The 18,818-nt window shown below is 36.7% G+C and overlaps 1 protein-coding gene across 1 annotated transcript in view; it reads right to left on the bottom strand.

Moving 5' to 3' along the window:
- Positions 1–2,534: 2,534 nt before the first annotated feature.
- The window catches only part of ANK2 (ankyrin 2), a 187,696-nt gene continuing 171,412 nt past the window's right edge, over positions 2,535–18,818 (bottom strand). Inside the window, 7 exon segments of the mRNA XM_032224365.1 lie at positions 2,535–4,775; positions 9,973–10,155; positions 10,536–10,700; positions 11,744–11,827; positions 14,525–14,816; positions 16,367–16,646; positions 18,115–18,255. Coding sequence (XP_032080256.1) covers positions 4,761–4,775; positions 9,973–10,155; positions 10,536–10,700; positions 11,744–11,827; positions 14,525–14,816; positions 16,367–16,646; positions 18,115–18,255 — 1,160 coding nt within the window. The 3' untranslated portion in view covers positions 2,535–4,760.

Raw genomic sequence — 18,818 nt, 5'->3', positions numbered from 1 at the left:
TCGTGAATGGACAAGTCCCACCAACAGTCTTTGTGGGGAATACCTCATCTTCAAAATTTCCAAATGTGCCCACCACCCCGATAAGTTGCAGATCCCTTTGATATCATGGTATGTTATCTACTGTGCATTTTAAACATCACTTCCATAATTTAATTACACCACTATTTCTTGCATATAACTTAACAGGATTAAAACTTCATCTCATATTTAATATCCCTCCAATTTTTTTCATGTTTCTCTGTGGACCATAGTTTTCGTTCTGTGTGCATTAATCTGCGAACATTGAAGAGTTTCTGGAATTCTTCTGGGACTCCTCTTCTGTGCTTAAGAACAAAATGGGACAATTCACCATGGCTAACTCGCTGCTGTCAACTTGCCACGGCCAACTTGCCACAGCGTGGGATAACTCATCATTTAACAATTCATTTAAATTATTTTAATTTTTGTCATTCACATTTCATTTTGTTTCTACTTTTTCATCCTTTCATTAATGATTATATTCCACCATTTCTTTGATATTAGTGTAACTCCTGACCCATGGCGAGTTGGCCATGGTGAATTGTCATAGACCCACTAAAGCCGCCTGCATCAGGGCAGGTTTTTCCTGTGTTGCCTTTCATCTTGTATTTGTTTGATTACAATAATCTATGTGATCTGTTTATATATGTATTTGGTGGCTTAGTCCTCTAGCTAACATTGCCCAACAACTTAATGTAAATCGGGGTTACAATAGCCGAGCTGCAAATATTCAAATGTTTTTCTCAGTGAAATCCATGCCACGAAATCCATAGCCATTGATTCTTCAATTGCTATATTCTCCAACCTTATACAATTTTGACTATAGCACCCCAAAATTCTGAAGTTCTATTTCCAGCCTGGATGGCATGATTGAGCCAAGAAAATATATAGCTAGAATGGAGCAAAGTTTGGTAGTATTGTTTGGCAATACTGTTTTATTTCTGTTTTTATTATTGTAAGCTTCCCAGAGATCTTGCTTATATCATGGGCAGCATGATAACACAACTAATAACATAAGTATAAAATAATGAAAGGCAGAAAGACAGTTTGGTCTACTGCAGTGGTTCCCAAACTTGGCAACTTTAAGACTTGTGGACTTCAACTCCCAGAATTTTCCAGCCAGCAGAGCAGAGCTGGCTGGAGAATTCTGGGAGTTGAAGTCCACAAGTCTTAAAGTTGCCAAGTTTGGGAACCACTGGTCTAGTGCTAAGGGAATCAGGCTAGAGACTGAGTTCTAGTCTCACCTGAAAGCTGGCTGGGTGACTTTGGGCCAAACTTTCGCTCAATCCATGATGTCCAGCTTGGCCATCAAGCCAGTGAACCAATTCCTGTTGCAACCAATGGATCAACACTCCATTGATCTGAAAAAAGCACTTGTGGATAAATACTAGGAAGAAAAAAGAATGGAAAGGATGTGAATTCTACATGTTAGTATATTTTAGCTGTCCAGACAATACTAGCACCTGCTATCAGGTTGTATTCCTTTAGAACTGACAATCAGTTGCCTCTAATGCATCAGCTAGTATTTGAATTTGAATTTGAATTTTAATAAATTTATATGCCGCCCTATCCCGTAGGACTCCGGGCGGCTTACAATGCAAGTATGCAAGACTTTCAGCAAAAATCCAGACTTCTGCTGGAAAAGACAAAATTATGGGTGGCATTGCACAGGTATACATTGATTAACTGCTTTGTTTAGTGAGCAAAATTGCAGCAATGCTGAAACAGTAATTTTACAGCTAATCTTTCCACTTACGACCATTGCAGTATTCTAATAACCACATAATAGAAATGCAACTGGTGAGTGCACTTACGACCATCATTGCACTGTCCTGTATGTGATCACCATCTATGCACTTCACAACCAGTTTCCAACAAGCAGTCTCAATGGAACAGCTAGCAGTAAAATTTCAAATCACAGTCATATGTCTCACTTAGCGACCATGTCACTTGGCAATGGAACTGCTGATACCAATTGTGATCTCTAAGCAAAATTTATCTATCTGTATGCCATTATATGTATGTGTGTTTATACAATCTGCATCGGATTGTCCAAGCATACAAAATAAATTATTAGTTTTACTCTTGATTTTTATTCTCCAAGTTAAAGGAACAACAAAACAAACTAAATCCAATAATGAAAAATCTCCTAAAAACAACAGGCAGAGAAGCGGGCAACATATTTATCTTGCCTTTAGAATGAAAGTGGACTTTTTCTTTGTTCCCATCAAACGAGCCTTTGCCATTGTTGAGGCATGGAGAAAATTCTCTTCTCAGATATGAAAATTTAAGATGGACAGAATGGAAGAAAATGACCCTATGCTCTTTAAGTCCTTTGGGACTTTGAAGGTCAAACAGTAACACTGTAAAATTAATCATAACGATATAGACCACCTGCTTTATAATTTTGCAATTAAAGTTTCCAAATAATTTCCCGATTCTACATTGCAAAAAAGAGAGGATACTATCATTGGTACATTTAACACTTTTATATTTTTATTTAATTAAATCAGCCATTGTACACATTGCAGCTATGTATTGTTAGTGCTGTTTGTTTGTTTTACATCTTTAATACATGCCCTCATAGATATATTCAGTTAAGTGTTATCACCATGGGAACAAGATGCCGATTTATCAACTTAAAATCACCTTCTCACAGTATTCAAGTTCTCTGATAACACAGCAAAAATTCAAAACTGAAAAAAGGAGAATAGCCATTATGCTGTTACACAGAACATCATCTGCACCGCAAATAACACAACAGAAATGCATTTCTTGTAGAGGCCCAGTCTTGAAGGTTAAACAGTGATGTTCTTGACAATGAGAAATGAGCTATTGTGTGTCCTGCAATTAGGTCTCCTTTCATTTTGGCAGTCATTAAGTGCTTGTGTCCTGCTTTGCCAACAAAACAAATTTGCATGGCACCAAGTAGTTTTTTTTTAAAAGCAGGAAACCAAAATCTCCTCAAATGTTTCTTTTCTCTTGGCATTGTTGCTTAATGAGGAGGTGCCACTTGGAACATTTATTTTCAGCATCCTGAGCACTGAGTGAGTCGGTTTGTTTTGTTTAAAGGAAGAAAGGCTAGCAGGGTTTTGAAAAATATTCAGCTCTAGAGGACCTGACTCATCATTGCTGAATATGCTTTGTGTTTATCAAATAACTGACTCAAAATGTATACCATTTCATATAATATATATATATATATTATATATATATCTAATTACATATATATGTTAAAATGCTACAGAGCTTCAGACCACTATTAGAATTAGGTACAGACCACAAAATAATTCCAGGGTCATATATGCCTTCTTGGAAAATCAAAGTGCAGACATTTACATGAATAATGCTTGAAAGGTGATTAAGAACTATAAATAAAATAGCAAAGGGAGGGGGAAAAACTCAAATGAATGCGTAGTGGATTCCTGTCTCCTTATAAATAAAACTCTGGAGAAAAACCTCAAAGACAATGGTAATTTCTGCTCGCTCAGTGCTAGGAAGGATGAGAAGCGATTGGCATGATTATAGAAAGGTCATGTTTTTATATTCCAATGCCACATGCATGTGCCAGATTTAAGAGACAATCTTGACATAATGTGATAAATCTTTTTTTTTCCTCTGAAAGTTTCTTTTCCTCCTGCAAAATGTCTGTAGTGCTGTGGCCAGCAGAGATAACCCCTTCTAAGACAGCGTGGTTTATTCAAGGAGTGATCCAAACAGTGTAGAAATCAGAACGATTGAATGCACCCATTTCACATCCCTGATCTAAAAGAATTAAATACAGTATGCAAAAGTGCCACAGATACAGCTGCTAGCACATTATATCTAACTGGGTATATTTTTTTCTTCAGGAAATCTTGAGGTGGTTTTCCCAGGAAGCAAAAAAAGCAGTAATGGCTGCAATCAACTGTCCTGTAAGGGAAACAGCTGAAACGTGAGGCTTTGTTCTGACTCTTTAGTCAAGTAATTTATTACACTGGAAGTCCTATGAACACAGGAGGATTGATTTGCTTCGTTCTTGATAGATCCATGTCCTAGTTGCGATGGATTGTGTTAGCAATATTAGAGGAATTATTCTTCGACGAACCTTATAGTCCTGATGCTAAAAGTAGTCACAATAGGCAGTGCTTCTTTCTTTCCATCTTGTGAATCCACATATTTTCTCTATTTACAGTTTAGAGTTATAATATCCTTTAAAAAACACATGTACACTGTCATTTCAAGAGGCCTGTGGAAGAAACTTATGCGATTATGGATCTGGTGCAAAAAAAAATAAAGAACAATAAAAATGCCAAGATGACAAGAGTGTCAAGGAGAGCACACAAAGTCTATGACTTAGTAGATAAAACCATCCAGAATGAAGGATGTGATCTTTGGTCACAAATTAGCTTACAGATATTTAGAAACAAAGAAAATGAAATGGAAAACCTGCTCTATATGCTCAAAGTAGAAACAGCAGTGTTCCCTGATGATTATGTTAAATAATAATAACACCTATGATAAAAGAAAGTTGGATAAAGCTGGACAGTTAATGGATATGTGTGGTGGTCTAAGAGTGAGATTTAGCAGCATCTCATTTGGCCTCTTTCTTCTGCTCATCTTTGCAGAAATGCCTTAATAATTGTTGAAGGTCATGCTGAAGATCATCCTGGGGTAGCGCGTCTGGTGTGTCCTCCAGCAGCTCCACATGAGTCCGGTTTCCATACTGGTCCTTAACCACAGTCCTCTTCTGTGTACTAGCTTTACTCATTGTTGTCCTACAAGGAGTCAAAGAGGGGAAATGAGTGAATTTGTAGGATTTTTTAAAAAAAAGGAAATTGCATTCTATTTTTCATTTTAAAATTCTAAGCATGAATTTTGAGTTCCTGTAGGTGAAAAGACAGGGACTGCATTTGACTTTAAAGAGCTAAGAAAAATGCTAAATATTTATATGTAAAGTATCAATAACATTATTATTTTTTAAAAGTAATTACTTTCCTTATGCTACATTTACATAAAGCAAGCCTATATTTACAGATTCAAACTAGTAGATTTGTTAAAATGTCAGCAACTTGTAACTTCTTGAGAAATTTCTCGTGTGTGACATAACTTTGCACAGGCAGGGAGAAATGATTGCATAAAGGGACTATGGGTGTAGGCTAAGATCAAAAGTTAAGTTGGTGCATAGTTCACATGGCTATGTAGAGTTAGAATGGAATAGTTTAAACTGTCCTTATGTATGGTTCGAATTTGTATATAAAGATTGTATCAGAGGTGGTATTCTGCTGGTTCGCACTGGTTTGGGCAAACTGGCAGTGATGGCGGCGCAAGGCTCCGCCCACCCACTCAGACATCATAGGAGGCTCTGCATATGCCCAGGCATGCTGCGTGCGAGCGATGGGAGTGCGCGGGCGCTCCCACTACCGAACCAGTACTGAAGATAAGAGGATACGGTTACTGCATTGTATCAGTCAGTAACTTTCAGTTATAAACATGTCTTAAGTTATTTTCCTTCCTGATACTGATACTTATTCTGAGAGACATTATTTGCTTTGTAACATCAGTGCCTTTGTAACATCAGTGCTTACATTCATATGTTCTAATCCAGCAACACTGACCTTTGTATGAAAATCCTGTAACAGGGAATCATTAACAAGATAAATGATAGGAGAAACATCCATATCCCAAACTACAAACCTGCTGGTTTTTGTCATTCCTGCCCATACTTACAATATTTAACTTCAACGAAACTCATTGCTAGGAAGATGGAATACAAGTCAATAAATAAATATGTTTGCGTTTGGTATTATACGTTGAGACAAGGGAAGGGAAGTAAGCTCTATTATATACATATTTTTATTACTACTTCTCTTCAAGTAAGGGTTTCCACAGTGATGGGACTACACAAAATTACATTACAGAAATAATTTATTCAGTGGAAAAGACAGTTTATTTCTTTGGGTTATATTCCTTGAGAACGACAACCCATCTTATAGAGGTAGTCTCTGTTGACTTTTTAGTTCTCAGAGAGGAATATCAGGTTCATAGTAAGCCTCAAGAAACAAATGAACTAGGTCATTTAACTATTTGATAATCAAAAAAATCTCATACTATTGTTATTTATACATTGTTAAAACCCTGTTATTGTTTCTTCAACCCATGAATGCTACTCGTTATATTGCTAAAATGGTGTCCTCCACACACAAGAGGGAAGATCCAGGATTTAGGAGATGTGTGTGCTATTATATGCAGAGACACCTGTGAGAGTTTATCAATCTTTGTAGCAAGATGAAATTAGAAGCAATATGCTAGATGTCTAATCAGAAGCATTTCACTCTGAAACAAACAAACAAACAAACAAACAAACAAACAAATAAATAAATATCTGTTGTCCTCTTCATCCTATGTCAATAAAATAAAGAACAATAAATACTATCTCCTTCCCCAGAAATGTGGGCTATATTCCCAACACATTTGCCTGGTACAAAATATGTGGAGAATATGATCATTATCTATTTGGAAAGAATATACATGTTCTAATTTCAGCGGTAGAAATGCAGCATCAAATTTCCCTTTGAGAACTGATTTTGATAATTCTGACATCAGAGAAGGAATGTGACAGTGAGAAACTGGAAATTTTGCCAATTATTGGGCTGGCTTTACATGCTTTACAAATTATTGGCAGAAAAGTAAACAAACAGTTGAATCAAGAAAGGAATGGGAAGAATAATAGGTTTCTTCCCCCATTTTGACTTTCTTTGTTGCAGGCAGAGTTTTAAAATTGTTAAGAGTATAATTTTTAATATTTTAATTCTACAAGTCTCCCAGAGTCATTTGGGAGGTGAGATCCCATCAATTAATTAATTAAAACATAACAATGGGATTGTCCTGTCCAGGAATTTGGTTTAGAAGGAAAAATACCTTTGTCTGACTATGCCTGAAGCACAGTCCTCAAAGATTAAGAGGCAATTTAAATATTGAAGAAAATTGGTATGTATAATATGTATAAAAGATAATTAAGATCATCATCTACAAATATTATACTCCTCTTCATGTTGTCAGAGCAAATATATTCTTTATGTCAACCAAATTTAGGTTCTGAATCAATAGATCTCCATTACCAAAAAATGGAATTTCAACAAATGTTAAAAGGTGAAACATTGATAGTCCTACATTAAATATTTTTAAACAAAAAGTAAAGCCTAAAAAGCAATGGTATCCAGATGGAGTCAGCATAGGGAGAATTGGGAAGGTTACCATCTCCATACACACATGTCTTATATAGTATAGCAGGGGTCCCCAATGGTGCCGTTCCGGGGCCTGTTAGGAACCGGGCTGCACAGTTGGAGGTGAGTGGCAGGTGATTGACTGAAGCTTCATCTGTATTTGCAGCTACTCCCCAGTCACTGCCTCAGCTCCACTTCAGACCATCAGGCATTAGATTCTCATAGGGGTGCGAAACTGTAACCTGTAAATTGTGCATGTGAGGGATCTAGGTCGCACACTCACCACCACCACCCCCCCGGCAATCTATGGAAAAATTGTCTTCCATGAAACCAGTCCCTGGTGCTAAGGAACCACTGCAGTATAGGATGTATTCTGCCTACATAGTTGTGGATATGAACATAGAAATAGTAATAACATTGAAATTATAATTAATCCCAGATAACTAGCTTCAGTGACATGGACAATGTCTGGGGGCTTTTGTTTAGCCCCTCCCCTCCAAAACCTGGGTCTTTGCTATGTGGATATAAAGCCAAAACATTTCAATTAATTAATTGTCCAGGTTTTTTCCTGTCATGACATTTTGTCTTCCCCAAAACATTATTTAAAATACGTCATGCAATTTTTTTTACAATGCTAGCATTCAGAATCAGAATTATAATTCCGTTATTTCTCAAACAACTGTTTGTTCCATCAATTGATTATCCCCTCTTTTACCGAGTGTGTTAGTTTCCATGTAAAGCTTAAGACACCAAGACTGTAAGTCTTTATTCAAATATTATTACAGTTAGTCTGTTAAATCTTTGGTCATTGCACAGGCTAGTGTCATGCCAACTCAAACCTTTTAATAAGCGACCCATCCTCTTTCATGACCTCTTTCTCTACTAATGGGGGGACTTCAATTTTCATTTTGTTACCTATGTAATTCAGGGCCTAAAGTAAAACAGGAAGCATAACTGTAGCATAAAAGACCCAAATACAACTTAGTTATATTAACCTGCTAAAATATCAATGAGACAAATAATAGTTAAACATATCAGAAAAAAAGTCTTGATTGCATAATTTGCAAATTCTGTACTTACTAAGAATTTGGGAATGTGTGACAAAACAATAGAATCTACTTTTACTGATAATTCTTATGCTGAACTCCTAAGGAAGACAAATGACCTCTTGTGAACAACAAGGTCTTTTCTTCTTGAAAGAACCCAGAGAGAGTAGAAAGAGCTCCAGTCTTACTAACAGATGGGATTTGGTTCATTAGAAAGAAGGCTTTATTAGGAAGACAATAAAAATGATTTGATCCAGGATTATTCTTGGAATCACATATACATTTCAAATAGGATAGCCATATTTCTTATATCTTGATGAGCCTCCTTTTTGGATTTATAAATAAAATAACCCCACTTGCAAATTGAATTATATTGTTAAGAGTACATTCATACTGGAGATTTCTTTCCTCAACTATGTGCTTTCCACTGTGTTCTTGGATACTATGTTTAAATGTATCCAATCTAAGAATGGAGCTTCTTACTCAAACTGGACATCTGGTAAAAAGAAGATGTGCTGACATGACTCCCATCTGAATAGAAATTATCTATATTCTATTTATTCAACCAATATCGAGTCATATTTTTAATCAAATAGGATATGGTGAGTTTACAATCCTGCTCAAAATGCATCTGGAAAAAAGTTCAAAGAGCCTTTACTCATCGATGATAAGCTTCTGCTTGTACAATTAGTTCCAATCTGAAGGAACTTCAATTTTCCTTACGTCTGGAAAAATATGTCAGTTGTGAAAGATTCCAACTAAATTCACTGTATAATAATGAATTTCTCTATACAAATTGGCCCCAGTGGGCTGACATGACCTGTCTTTCTGAAGCACTTTTATCATTTGTTTCAATTGCTTCTTCTAGCAGATTCAGTAGGTAGAAAATGGTTTTGTTAATGTGCCTCTTCCTGTATCACTTCCTTTTAATGAGCTACTGGAAGTAAACTACTGAATTAAGGCGCCTGTGCATGCATAAATATGTGCAACTTCAATATAGAAGTTCCTTCAAGGTGCTGAATATCCTGAAGGAGACTACCAGGGGGAACAGTGAATGTGATAGTTTGGCTTTGTTGTCTAGAAGTCGGATTGCGGCACTCCTTTACAAAGCAGCTTCAAATGAATGTGTCAACTCATAAAGTTGCCATGGTGAGGAAAGGCGGGGGGGGAGCGCATTCCACACATACCTTCAGCTAGAGTTGGATCTCAGAATACTACAACAGGCTTGTGAGGCGTGCACTTCATTGGTGAATGTGATTTATGACACAGACTGAGGGCAGGGAGGAAACAGGGGTAAAGTTCAGCCATAATTAAAATGAGGTCATATCTGACTGCAATGGGGTATTGCTGAAATGATGTTCCTAATAAATGACTGGTATTTCTTTTGAAACCTTGGTTCCAGGGTCATGAATTAATTAGGGCATCTTTTGGAGACGTTTTACAGGTTTGTATCAGAACTAATTTAAGGATCAGAGTAATCTCTCACTGGGTTCCATTAGATGATACTCTCCAGATTTTTCCATAAGGAAAAATTCTTCTTTGTGAACTGTCGAGTTTCTCTAAACCTACTGAAAAAAACCAAGAATACATTTCTATAATGATGCTTTATTACAGTTAGCTATTTCTAATTTTTCTATATGTGTTTCCGCCCTTAGTACTATTGCAGTTCTAACGGTGTTGCCAAAACCATACAATAATCTCACCTCTTCGAAGTCATCTTTGGCTGATGGAAGATTCACTGCTAAACTAGAATCTCCATGATGTTTTTCCATTCTCTCCCCTTGCACTAAGGTAGTTTTTATAACTTTGCTGACCTTGCGGCCTTCTACTGGTTCAGCCTGGAATTCTGAGGCACTTGGTAATACACTTGTCTCAGAAAAGGTCACCTGTGAAAGAGAAATCATGAATAATTGCATGTCAATAATTGCTTAGTCCAGAAATCATGGTCATTGGCTGATTAGATAATGCCCAAACATTCTTTTGCTACTTCCTGTGAAACATTTGCACTAATGTTACGGATTTATTCATTTCTTGGAAAACGATGTAGTTGGTGGCTAGACTTGTTAAAGAATTGCTCTACAATTCTTCATTGAGTAAGCCATCTTCCAGGGGAGTTTAAACAAGACATGTGAAGTGAACCTTATGAAACAAAGTTTACAATTAAACATAAGAAACAATTTATAATGGGTAATTTCAGTGCCAATTTTGAAAATTCACTTCAAATAAATAAACTATAAATAAACAATGGCAGGAAAAACAATCTAACCTCTGATTGTTCACTTTCACTTTTCAATACCACCCGCTTTATGACTTTGGAGTAACTGTCTCCTTCTTCCACTGTAACAGGTTCTTGGGGTTCTCCCTGCATCACAACTTCTTCTTTTTCTGTTCCATCTGGTAAAACGAATCGCCTGATGATTTTCCTAGTGACCTAGCAGGATGACATGTTCATCCAAGAGTTATGTTAGCATGTAGTTGAATTTTAAACAGTGGCAGTCATATTGTCCTTTAAAATACCTAGAGCATTCTCTCTCATGTGCGTACACAAATAAGCCTTAACCTGCTATTTCGCTAGCAGGTAACTAGAGGCCGCAATTTCAGCTATCACATCTTCAAAATATATTTCCGCAAAGCCAATTTTAATATAATAACACATGATACGTATTACTAAATACATTACAATTTTGAACATGTTCCTAGTCTGAAAAGTTTTGCAAATAAAATGCAGAAAACTATTTTATCATAAATGAAGACAAACACCTCATACAAATTTACAAATATAGTTTCAACCTATTCCGCTCCAGTTCTCTCCTAAACAAATAAGGACTTTCTATTTTTGGCACCTGTTATATGGGACAAATGTTTTCCTTTACTCCCATGTGGTGTGAAATGCATAGAGCCTAAATCCTCAATCCCATAAGAGATTCCTTGTTACATATACAAGGAACTTCTTAGGAAATTGCGGATTTAGGCTCTATGCATTTCACAGGTTGGTGAAGGTGGTCTTCAACCTGAGACCGAATTGAGCCCAAAATTTCTGTTGCTAAGTGAGACATTTGTTACGTGAGGTTGCTCCATTTACGACTTTCTTGCCACAGATGTTAAGTGAATCACTGCAGTTGTTAAGTTAGTAACACAGTTGTTAAGTGAATCTGATTTCTCTGTTGATTTTGTTTGTTAGAAGGTCGCAAAAGGTAATCACACAGCCCCGGGACACTGCAACCATCAAAAGTACATGCCAGTTGGCAAGCTTTTGAATTTCGATTATGTGACCAATAGTCATGTGATAAAGGGTCATAAGTTACTTTTTTCAATAATGTAACTTCAAAATGTCACCAAATGAACTGTAGTGAGGACTGTAGTAAAGTATCCTAAAGCTCCTCAATTTAACTCTGGAAACCTTGAAGTGGGTCAAATATAATTGATGTACTAAAATGCTCTTTATATTCTCCTAATAAACCATCAGCTAAATACCTTCTTCACCACAATATGGCCATGTTCATCCACATAGTGTTCCTCCGTTACAGCTTCTGGGGGTATTTCAGGCACATCATCAGCCTAGTAAACAAAAAACAGTTCAGAAAAAATAACTGGCTATTTTAAATAATCTGCATAACAGAAGTTAGTTGGCTCAAACAACCACATAAATTAGGCAAGAAGCACTGAAGCAAATTGCTCCAATGCTGTTGAACATTTTGCAAATAGATCCTTTTTAAAAAGCATGCAAACTTGGAACAAGAACATATTTGGCTAGTAAGTGGTGGTACTGAAGCAGCAAATCAGACTGTCCTCTTAGAGAGATAGTCTCTTTCAAAATGCAAATCAAATATCTACCATTTGGATTTACATTCCTTGAGTTTCCAAATGAAATTGGGAAAAAATATGTTAATCAGTTGACATGCATTACCCAGGAACATGCCAAATTCATCAGTGCATTGTCAGCCAAGGGGGTGTTTCAGGAACAGGATTTTAGGAAAAGGGTGGGTTTTAAAGGTATAACCAGGGCATAGTTGCCACTGGTACGTGCAATAGTTCAACACTCCTGTACCTGAATAATTACCCGGCGGCGAACGACCCTGGTAGTTACCATCTCTTCCTCATCTGAGCTGACCTCCAGCTCACCTAATTCCTCTGCTAGCTCCTAGTGGAAGCATGGAAGCATTGCTCTCATCATACTGGTACTGTACATGTGAATGAATAATTGGGCCCCTTTCTAATAACACACCATACAAATGCTTGCTGGAATGAAATACACTGCAAAATATGCTGTACTATTTCTTTCTATTTTGGGGCTGAATTTCAAAATCTTCTTTGAAGATCTGATGTTACAAACTGAGAAAACCTGCCTTCAACTTTCTTTTAATACCATGTACTATGTAAAAGCAGCGCGTCAGTTGAATAATGCAAACATAGTTATAACTTCATCTTCTATAAACCCAATTAACAAAAACTAAAGAGATATGAGTTTCCAACAACTTTCTACTTATGAAATAGATCAGTGGTTCTCAACCTTTTCTTCATCATGGACCCTCTTTAAATACCTTTGGTGGCCATGGACCACCGTGACTTAACTCAAGATTTAAATTGTAATATTTCTTCAAGCCCTCAGCGGCCCCATTTAACAATATCACAACCCTCCAGGGGCTGTGGACCATCGGTTGAGAACCACTGCGGACTAGATTATATTGCAAGTTTGAGTTAATTAATAATTACTATATTTGCTCCTGTCTTTTAGCCAGTAAAATAAAAGATATAATTCCTTTACACTTAAAAAACACAGTTAATTTTGATTTAAATAGTTCTAGGATATTTTCAAAATCCTTTTCACTTTTGAAACAGCAGTTTCTTCAGGTAAAGATACTGGCAATAAAATTTGCTCACTACATATTTACTGTTGTGATTCTTCTGCAATGGGACTTGGGACAGGTTTCTTAAAGGCTCATAATGATGATTGAGTTGCCATGATAGCAACTTTCAAAGTGCCAGGGAACTAAAGGTGGGATGCGGTTAGGTTACTGCTACACTGTCAATCCAAACATCATAACTTATGAGTTTTCAATGGGAAAAATGAATTATTTTCTACAGTTGAACAAAATCCTTGAAAGAAGTGGTTTGGTGAAAGACCTCTTTTTATACTGTTAAAGTACCCATTCTTTGTTCGGGCTTATTTGGTAGCATCAAAAGATGTTCCTAGGTATATCCATGTACAGGTAGTCCTCAACTTACGACCACAATCGAGCCCAAATTTTCTGTTGCTCAGGGAGACATTTGTTAAGTGAGTTTTGTCCGCATTTTATGACCTTTCTTTCCACAATGATTAAATGAAATCACTGCAGTTGTTAAGTTAGTAACACAGTTGTTAAGTGAATCGTGCTTCTCCACTGACTTTGCTTGTCAGAAGGTTGCAAACGGTGATCACATGACTCTGGGACATTCCAACCATCGTAAATATGACACACTTGCCAAGCAGGTGAATTTGATCATGGGAATGCTGCAATGTTCATAAGTGTGAAAAACAGTGATAAGTTTCTTTTTTCAGTGCCGTTGTAACATTGAATGGTCACTAAACAAACTGTGGTAAGTCAAGGACTACCTGTATTTCTACTTGTTTGTTTCATTGTTTTCCAGTGAGTGAAATCGTTGTGCCTGGTCAAGGGTAGCTCGTGAAGCATCCATACAAATCTCCTTTTCCATTTAAAGACAGATGCTCTGTGCATGCCCCTAAATATTCCCAAACAGTTCTTTGGAAAGAAAAATGTGAGGCTCTACTTTGATTTAACTGATCTTTTTAATGAAAAGTTTTGACAATTCTCAACTGCCGTGGGACAAAAGTACGTTTTCATTCACAATCTAATTCCTAACACATTCTTTGTAGGAATTAAAGTGTGAAAAGTATGTAATTCCAATGAATTCTTATTTTGCTGCAAATGTATAAAAATATATAAAAAATTATTTCAAAAAATTTTTCTTATGTCCATTTCAAATTTTTCAGTTCAGGCTTATTCTGATCTTATTCAAATGATAGCATCTTTTCAGTTATATTTCTCTCTATTCACTTCTGTGTTAATGCTTTACATTTTTCAGTGCATTGTCTTTCAATTTTCTTTTCCTAGAACTGTATTTTAGTCTACAGCGTGTGAACATCTCTTATTTCTTATTATCTGGGTGTATTGTTCCAAGTATTAAATAAGATTACTTTAAAGATTTTCTTCTTCATTAATTCTTCAAAGGGCACTACTTAGCGTTACAACTTACTTTTTCTAACAATTCTTCTTCATGTCTTTCTAGTTCTTCAGGCGGTTCATCAGTGGATTCAACAATCACCAGGCTGTTTTTCCTTGGATGCATATCTTCTTGCTGAAAGTGATGGTCTTCAGGTTCTTCCACAATGGGAGAATCAGTTCGATCACTAGATGTTGGAGTATGCAATTGTGGCCTTTCAAGATCTTCACATTCTGCGGTGGGATCCCCAGATTTGTCACTGGCAATGATGGCTGTTTTCACACTTTGGGGCACTTGTGTCAAATCTGCTCCAGAAGTTGTGATTCTGTTAATAAAGATTGGAGGAAACAAATGATTAGTTCTTCTCGTCTGTCTCTGAGGAATAAGATTTATTCTAATGCCACTGGGCTTGGTTTTGAAAAGTGGCACGTAACATTCTGAAATGAATAAATCGGGACACACTTGACTGAGAATACAAGTGAGAATTCAATACCTATTGTCATGAACTACTAATCTAATATGGTTCAAGCTCTCATATTTCTTTCGAAATATATTAGAATTTGTATTCAGGTAAACTGGGTTTCATCAGGCAAAAACAAGCATCTAGCAATATTTTGTATAGACATTTGTGTTAAACCAAAACAGTCTAGCTCTCCAGTACTCCATTATGATATATTTTTATTTCGAGTACTGGAACTTTCCTCCCCCTTTTAAAAAAAATATTTGGCCTTCCTGATTTCTTCTCAGCAATTTCACTCCTCTCATTCACTCCATTTGCTCCATTGCCACCACAGGTTAACAGCAGAAAGAATGGAATAGAATTAATGGTTTTCTTTCCAGTCTGTCATCTGTGTCCTAGTAATTGTCCCTTTGTGACTATTTAATTCAGACTAGTATTACAGTGGTTCTCAACCTGCAGTCCGTGGAACCATGAGGGACCTCAATGTCATCACAGGGAGTCCATGAAGGCTCGAATAAATGTTATGATTTAAATCTTGAGTTACATCTTGGAGGTCAATGGCCATGCTCAGTGGCCACAAAGAAGAAAAGGTTGAGAACCTGTTTATTTCCAAGAATAGGAATAGGCAAGCTCAAGGATTACCCACTATGGCAATCTTTGGCCTCTTACTGATTGACACTCCTCTCATGGAAGCAATGTCTGCTCCCCAATGAAAATTTCACCCAGTAATTCAGTATCCAGAAAACCTTGGCTCATCTCACCATGAATGGAGCTTCATTCAAAATAAAAAAGAAAAGAACCATTATCTAACCCAGCCAATATTTTGCAGTATTAAAAACACACTCAGATATATGACAAATAAAAACGATAATAACATCTTAACACCAAGGCACCTGAGGGTAGAACAAGAAGCAATGGGTGGAAACTAATCAAGGAGAGAAGCAACTTAGAACTGAGGAGAAATTTCCTGACAGTTAGAACAATTAATCAGTGGAACAGCTTGCCTCCAGAAGTTGTGAATGCCCCAACACTGGAAGTCTTTAAGAAGATGTTGGATAGCCATTTGTCTGAAACGGTATAGGGTTTCCTGCCTAGGCAGGAACCTCTAGATTGGACTAGAAGACCTCTAATGTCCCTTCCAACTCTGCTATTGTATTGTATCTTATTGTAGCTAATTTGATGATCTATTTCTATTTAAAGTCTTTCTTTAAGTCCAAGAATATTTTAAAATGATATATATTGGCCATATATTTGTTTTACTCTAAACTTTTAGAAATTATTTAGCTCATTGATTTTTTTCTTGAAGTGTTTTTAGTCTTGCACAGTTTGCATTTGTTCACTGCTTATGAAACATGATCTCTATGTAATAAATATTTCCTATTGCTACATACATCGCCCTACTATAGAATTCTTACACATACTCCTGTGTAGTAGATGAATCTTCTGTCAGTTCATGAGGCTTCCCTGAGAATTCAGCTTTCACATGATCTTTCTGTATTTGGTGTAGAAGTTCTACCACAGATACTTCTGCCACAGCCTTCGATGTGCCTTCATGCAAGGGTGAGCAACTGAGAGAAAGGTCTTCTTCTGAAACAAGGGGAGGATGATCTGATGGCTCACTGTCTTTAGAAAAGGAATATTCTTCCTCTTTTTTATCTTTTGTGCTGCATAGATCTTCATGAAGTGCAGAGAACCCTGAAGGCAAAGTAAAACAACAATCATTTAATCTCAATATATGAAGTAATTGTTATCTACCCTGTTACCCTGAAAATAGGACCTCCCCGGATAATAAGCCCAATCTGGCTTTTGAGTGCATGCGCTAAAATAAGCCCTCCTCCCAAAATAAGCCCTCCTCGAAAATAGTGCACCGCAGCAGCAGCCATGAGGTGACCTTGCTCACCACCTCCTGCACCTATAATATAATAATAATAATAATAATAATAATAATAATAATAATAATAATAATACCTCCCCAAAAATAAGGCCAAGCACTTATTTCAGGGGTAACGAAAATAAGACCCTGTAGATGCAGATTTGTACCAATATAATGCAGAACAAGCAACTCGCAGTTTCAAAACATAAATTAAGAGATTGCTATATTTAACCATAAATAACCCTGTCATGTGTTCAGATATAAGAACTTGCTAGTGATTCCTATGAACCCTATCCACTAAAACTCCATATAGCCAGAATTTCAATAAAGGAAAGAATTTGTAGCTCGAGGTTAAAGTGAAAGGCCCTTAGTGTTCACTAAGCTTGATTGTTTTCTTGCAGACATTTCATTACCCAAGCTAGGTAACATCATCAGTGCTAGTAAAGAGTGAGGTTAGCTCTCAATTTATATTCTAGCAGCTTGCCCTGTCAGTAATGGTGGGAGTGATCTTAGAGTTCCTTGGTTGGGTTGTTTATTGTTAGCTTGTTTGATAGTTGCTTGATTGGGGTATTGTTAATTTAATTGTTAGTCTCATGTTAATCTTGGAGTTAATCTATGCTCATCTGGGTGTTGATTGCTGGTATGAGGGGCATTTTGATCTTTTTGTTCCATTTTATTGTCTCTTTCACAAAATATGTAGACACTAGGGGTGGGTTTTGGCCCACACTACTGCCAGTTCGCTTGTGTGCATGCTTCACTTGTGTGTCGGCTGTTAAGGTTACTGCAGTGAGTTTGTCTAAATAAAGTTCTTGCACAGCTTCTCTTGTGGGAGATTAGATTATTGCTTTGGTAGTGGAGAAACTTATTGGCATGGGTGGTTTTTCAGTACACTTGTGTTTCCAGTTTGCCATTGTGATCTCTGCGATCAGGATGACCAGGAAGGGTAGTGAGTTGTTGTTGTCTTCTTGCCTGGTAAACTGGATTCCTTTGAAGATATTGATGATTTAATGGGTGCTCTCTAATTGATCCTCTTTATTATTATCGACATGAATTTCAATATGCACATCTACTATTGATCTCTCAATATTCAGTGATATAGTATAGGATGATACACTTCTCATCATCACTACTACAATGTTGAAGAGCACTATGTTTATTCCTATATAAACTGATAGGAATGCTCTCCTTGGTATAGAACCACTAGTAGTTAACCCAGTGATAGCTGATGGGTATTATTTGATAACAATCAGTTACTGAATAGTAATCATGCATGTGTAAGTATATTCTCACCTTCACTGTGATCCAGTACCATTGTTTGTTCAATTTCTGCATAGGTGCGACCATGATCTCTGGACTTTTCCATACTACTTTCCATTAGGTGGACAATATCCATTCGATTAATTTTTTTAACACACTCTGTAAGACCTGAATCTGTGTTATGGAAGAGACAGCATTTATTTTTAACAATTTGCACATATGAAGAATGCCATCTACTCAGTTTTTGGATAACTGCTGTGAAGTCAGCCAATAGGAGGGTAGAGAATAAGCCTGTGTCTCTAATCACTTGAAAAGCAGTGGTTATTTATTTTTCTTTCTTTTTGAGCCTGTTCGTTGTGCTGATAATCACACTTATATAGGATTGATTATATTCCTGGGAGGGACATGAATTGCCTCCTGAAATAGCTTGAAAGGCAATCTTCCAAGTAACAAGTACCCACTAAATACTGTATATTCCGATATATGAAAAGGGTGACTATTTGATAGCTTTGTACACATTATCCACATTTCTGAGAAAAGCAGCCCAAATGTTGCACTATTAATGGAATGTCTCTTCATTCCAATAGTAAGTACTTAACTAGGAATCTCTAGCAATATGTAGGTAGTAAGTGCTTAGTGACTGCCTTGTTTAGCATTGTTTGCAGTTATGATGGTGATAAAAAGGTAACTTTATGACCTGTCTTCACATTTATGATCTTTTCAGATCTGTAAAGGAA

The sequence above is a fragment of the Thamnophis elegans genome, chromosome 9 (assembly GCF_009769535.1).
Source record: "Thamnophis elegans isolate rThaEle1 chromosome 9, rThaEle1.pri, whole genome shotgun sequence".
In the NCBI taxonomy this organism is placed as follows: domain Eukaryota; kingdom Metazoa; phylum Chordata; class Lepidosauria; order Squamata; family Colubridae; genus Thamnophis; species Thamnophis elegans.
This window is presented reverse-complemented; position numbering and strand designations above follow the sequence as displayed.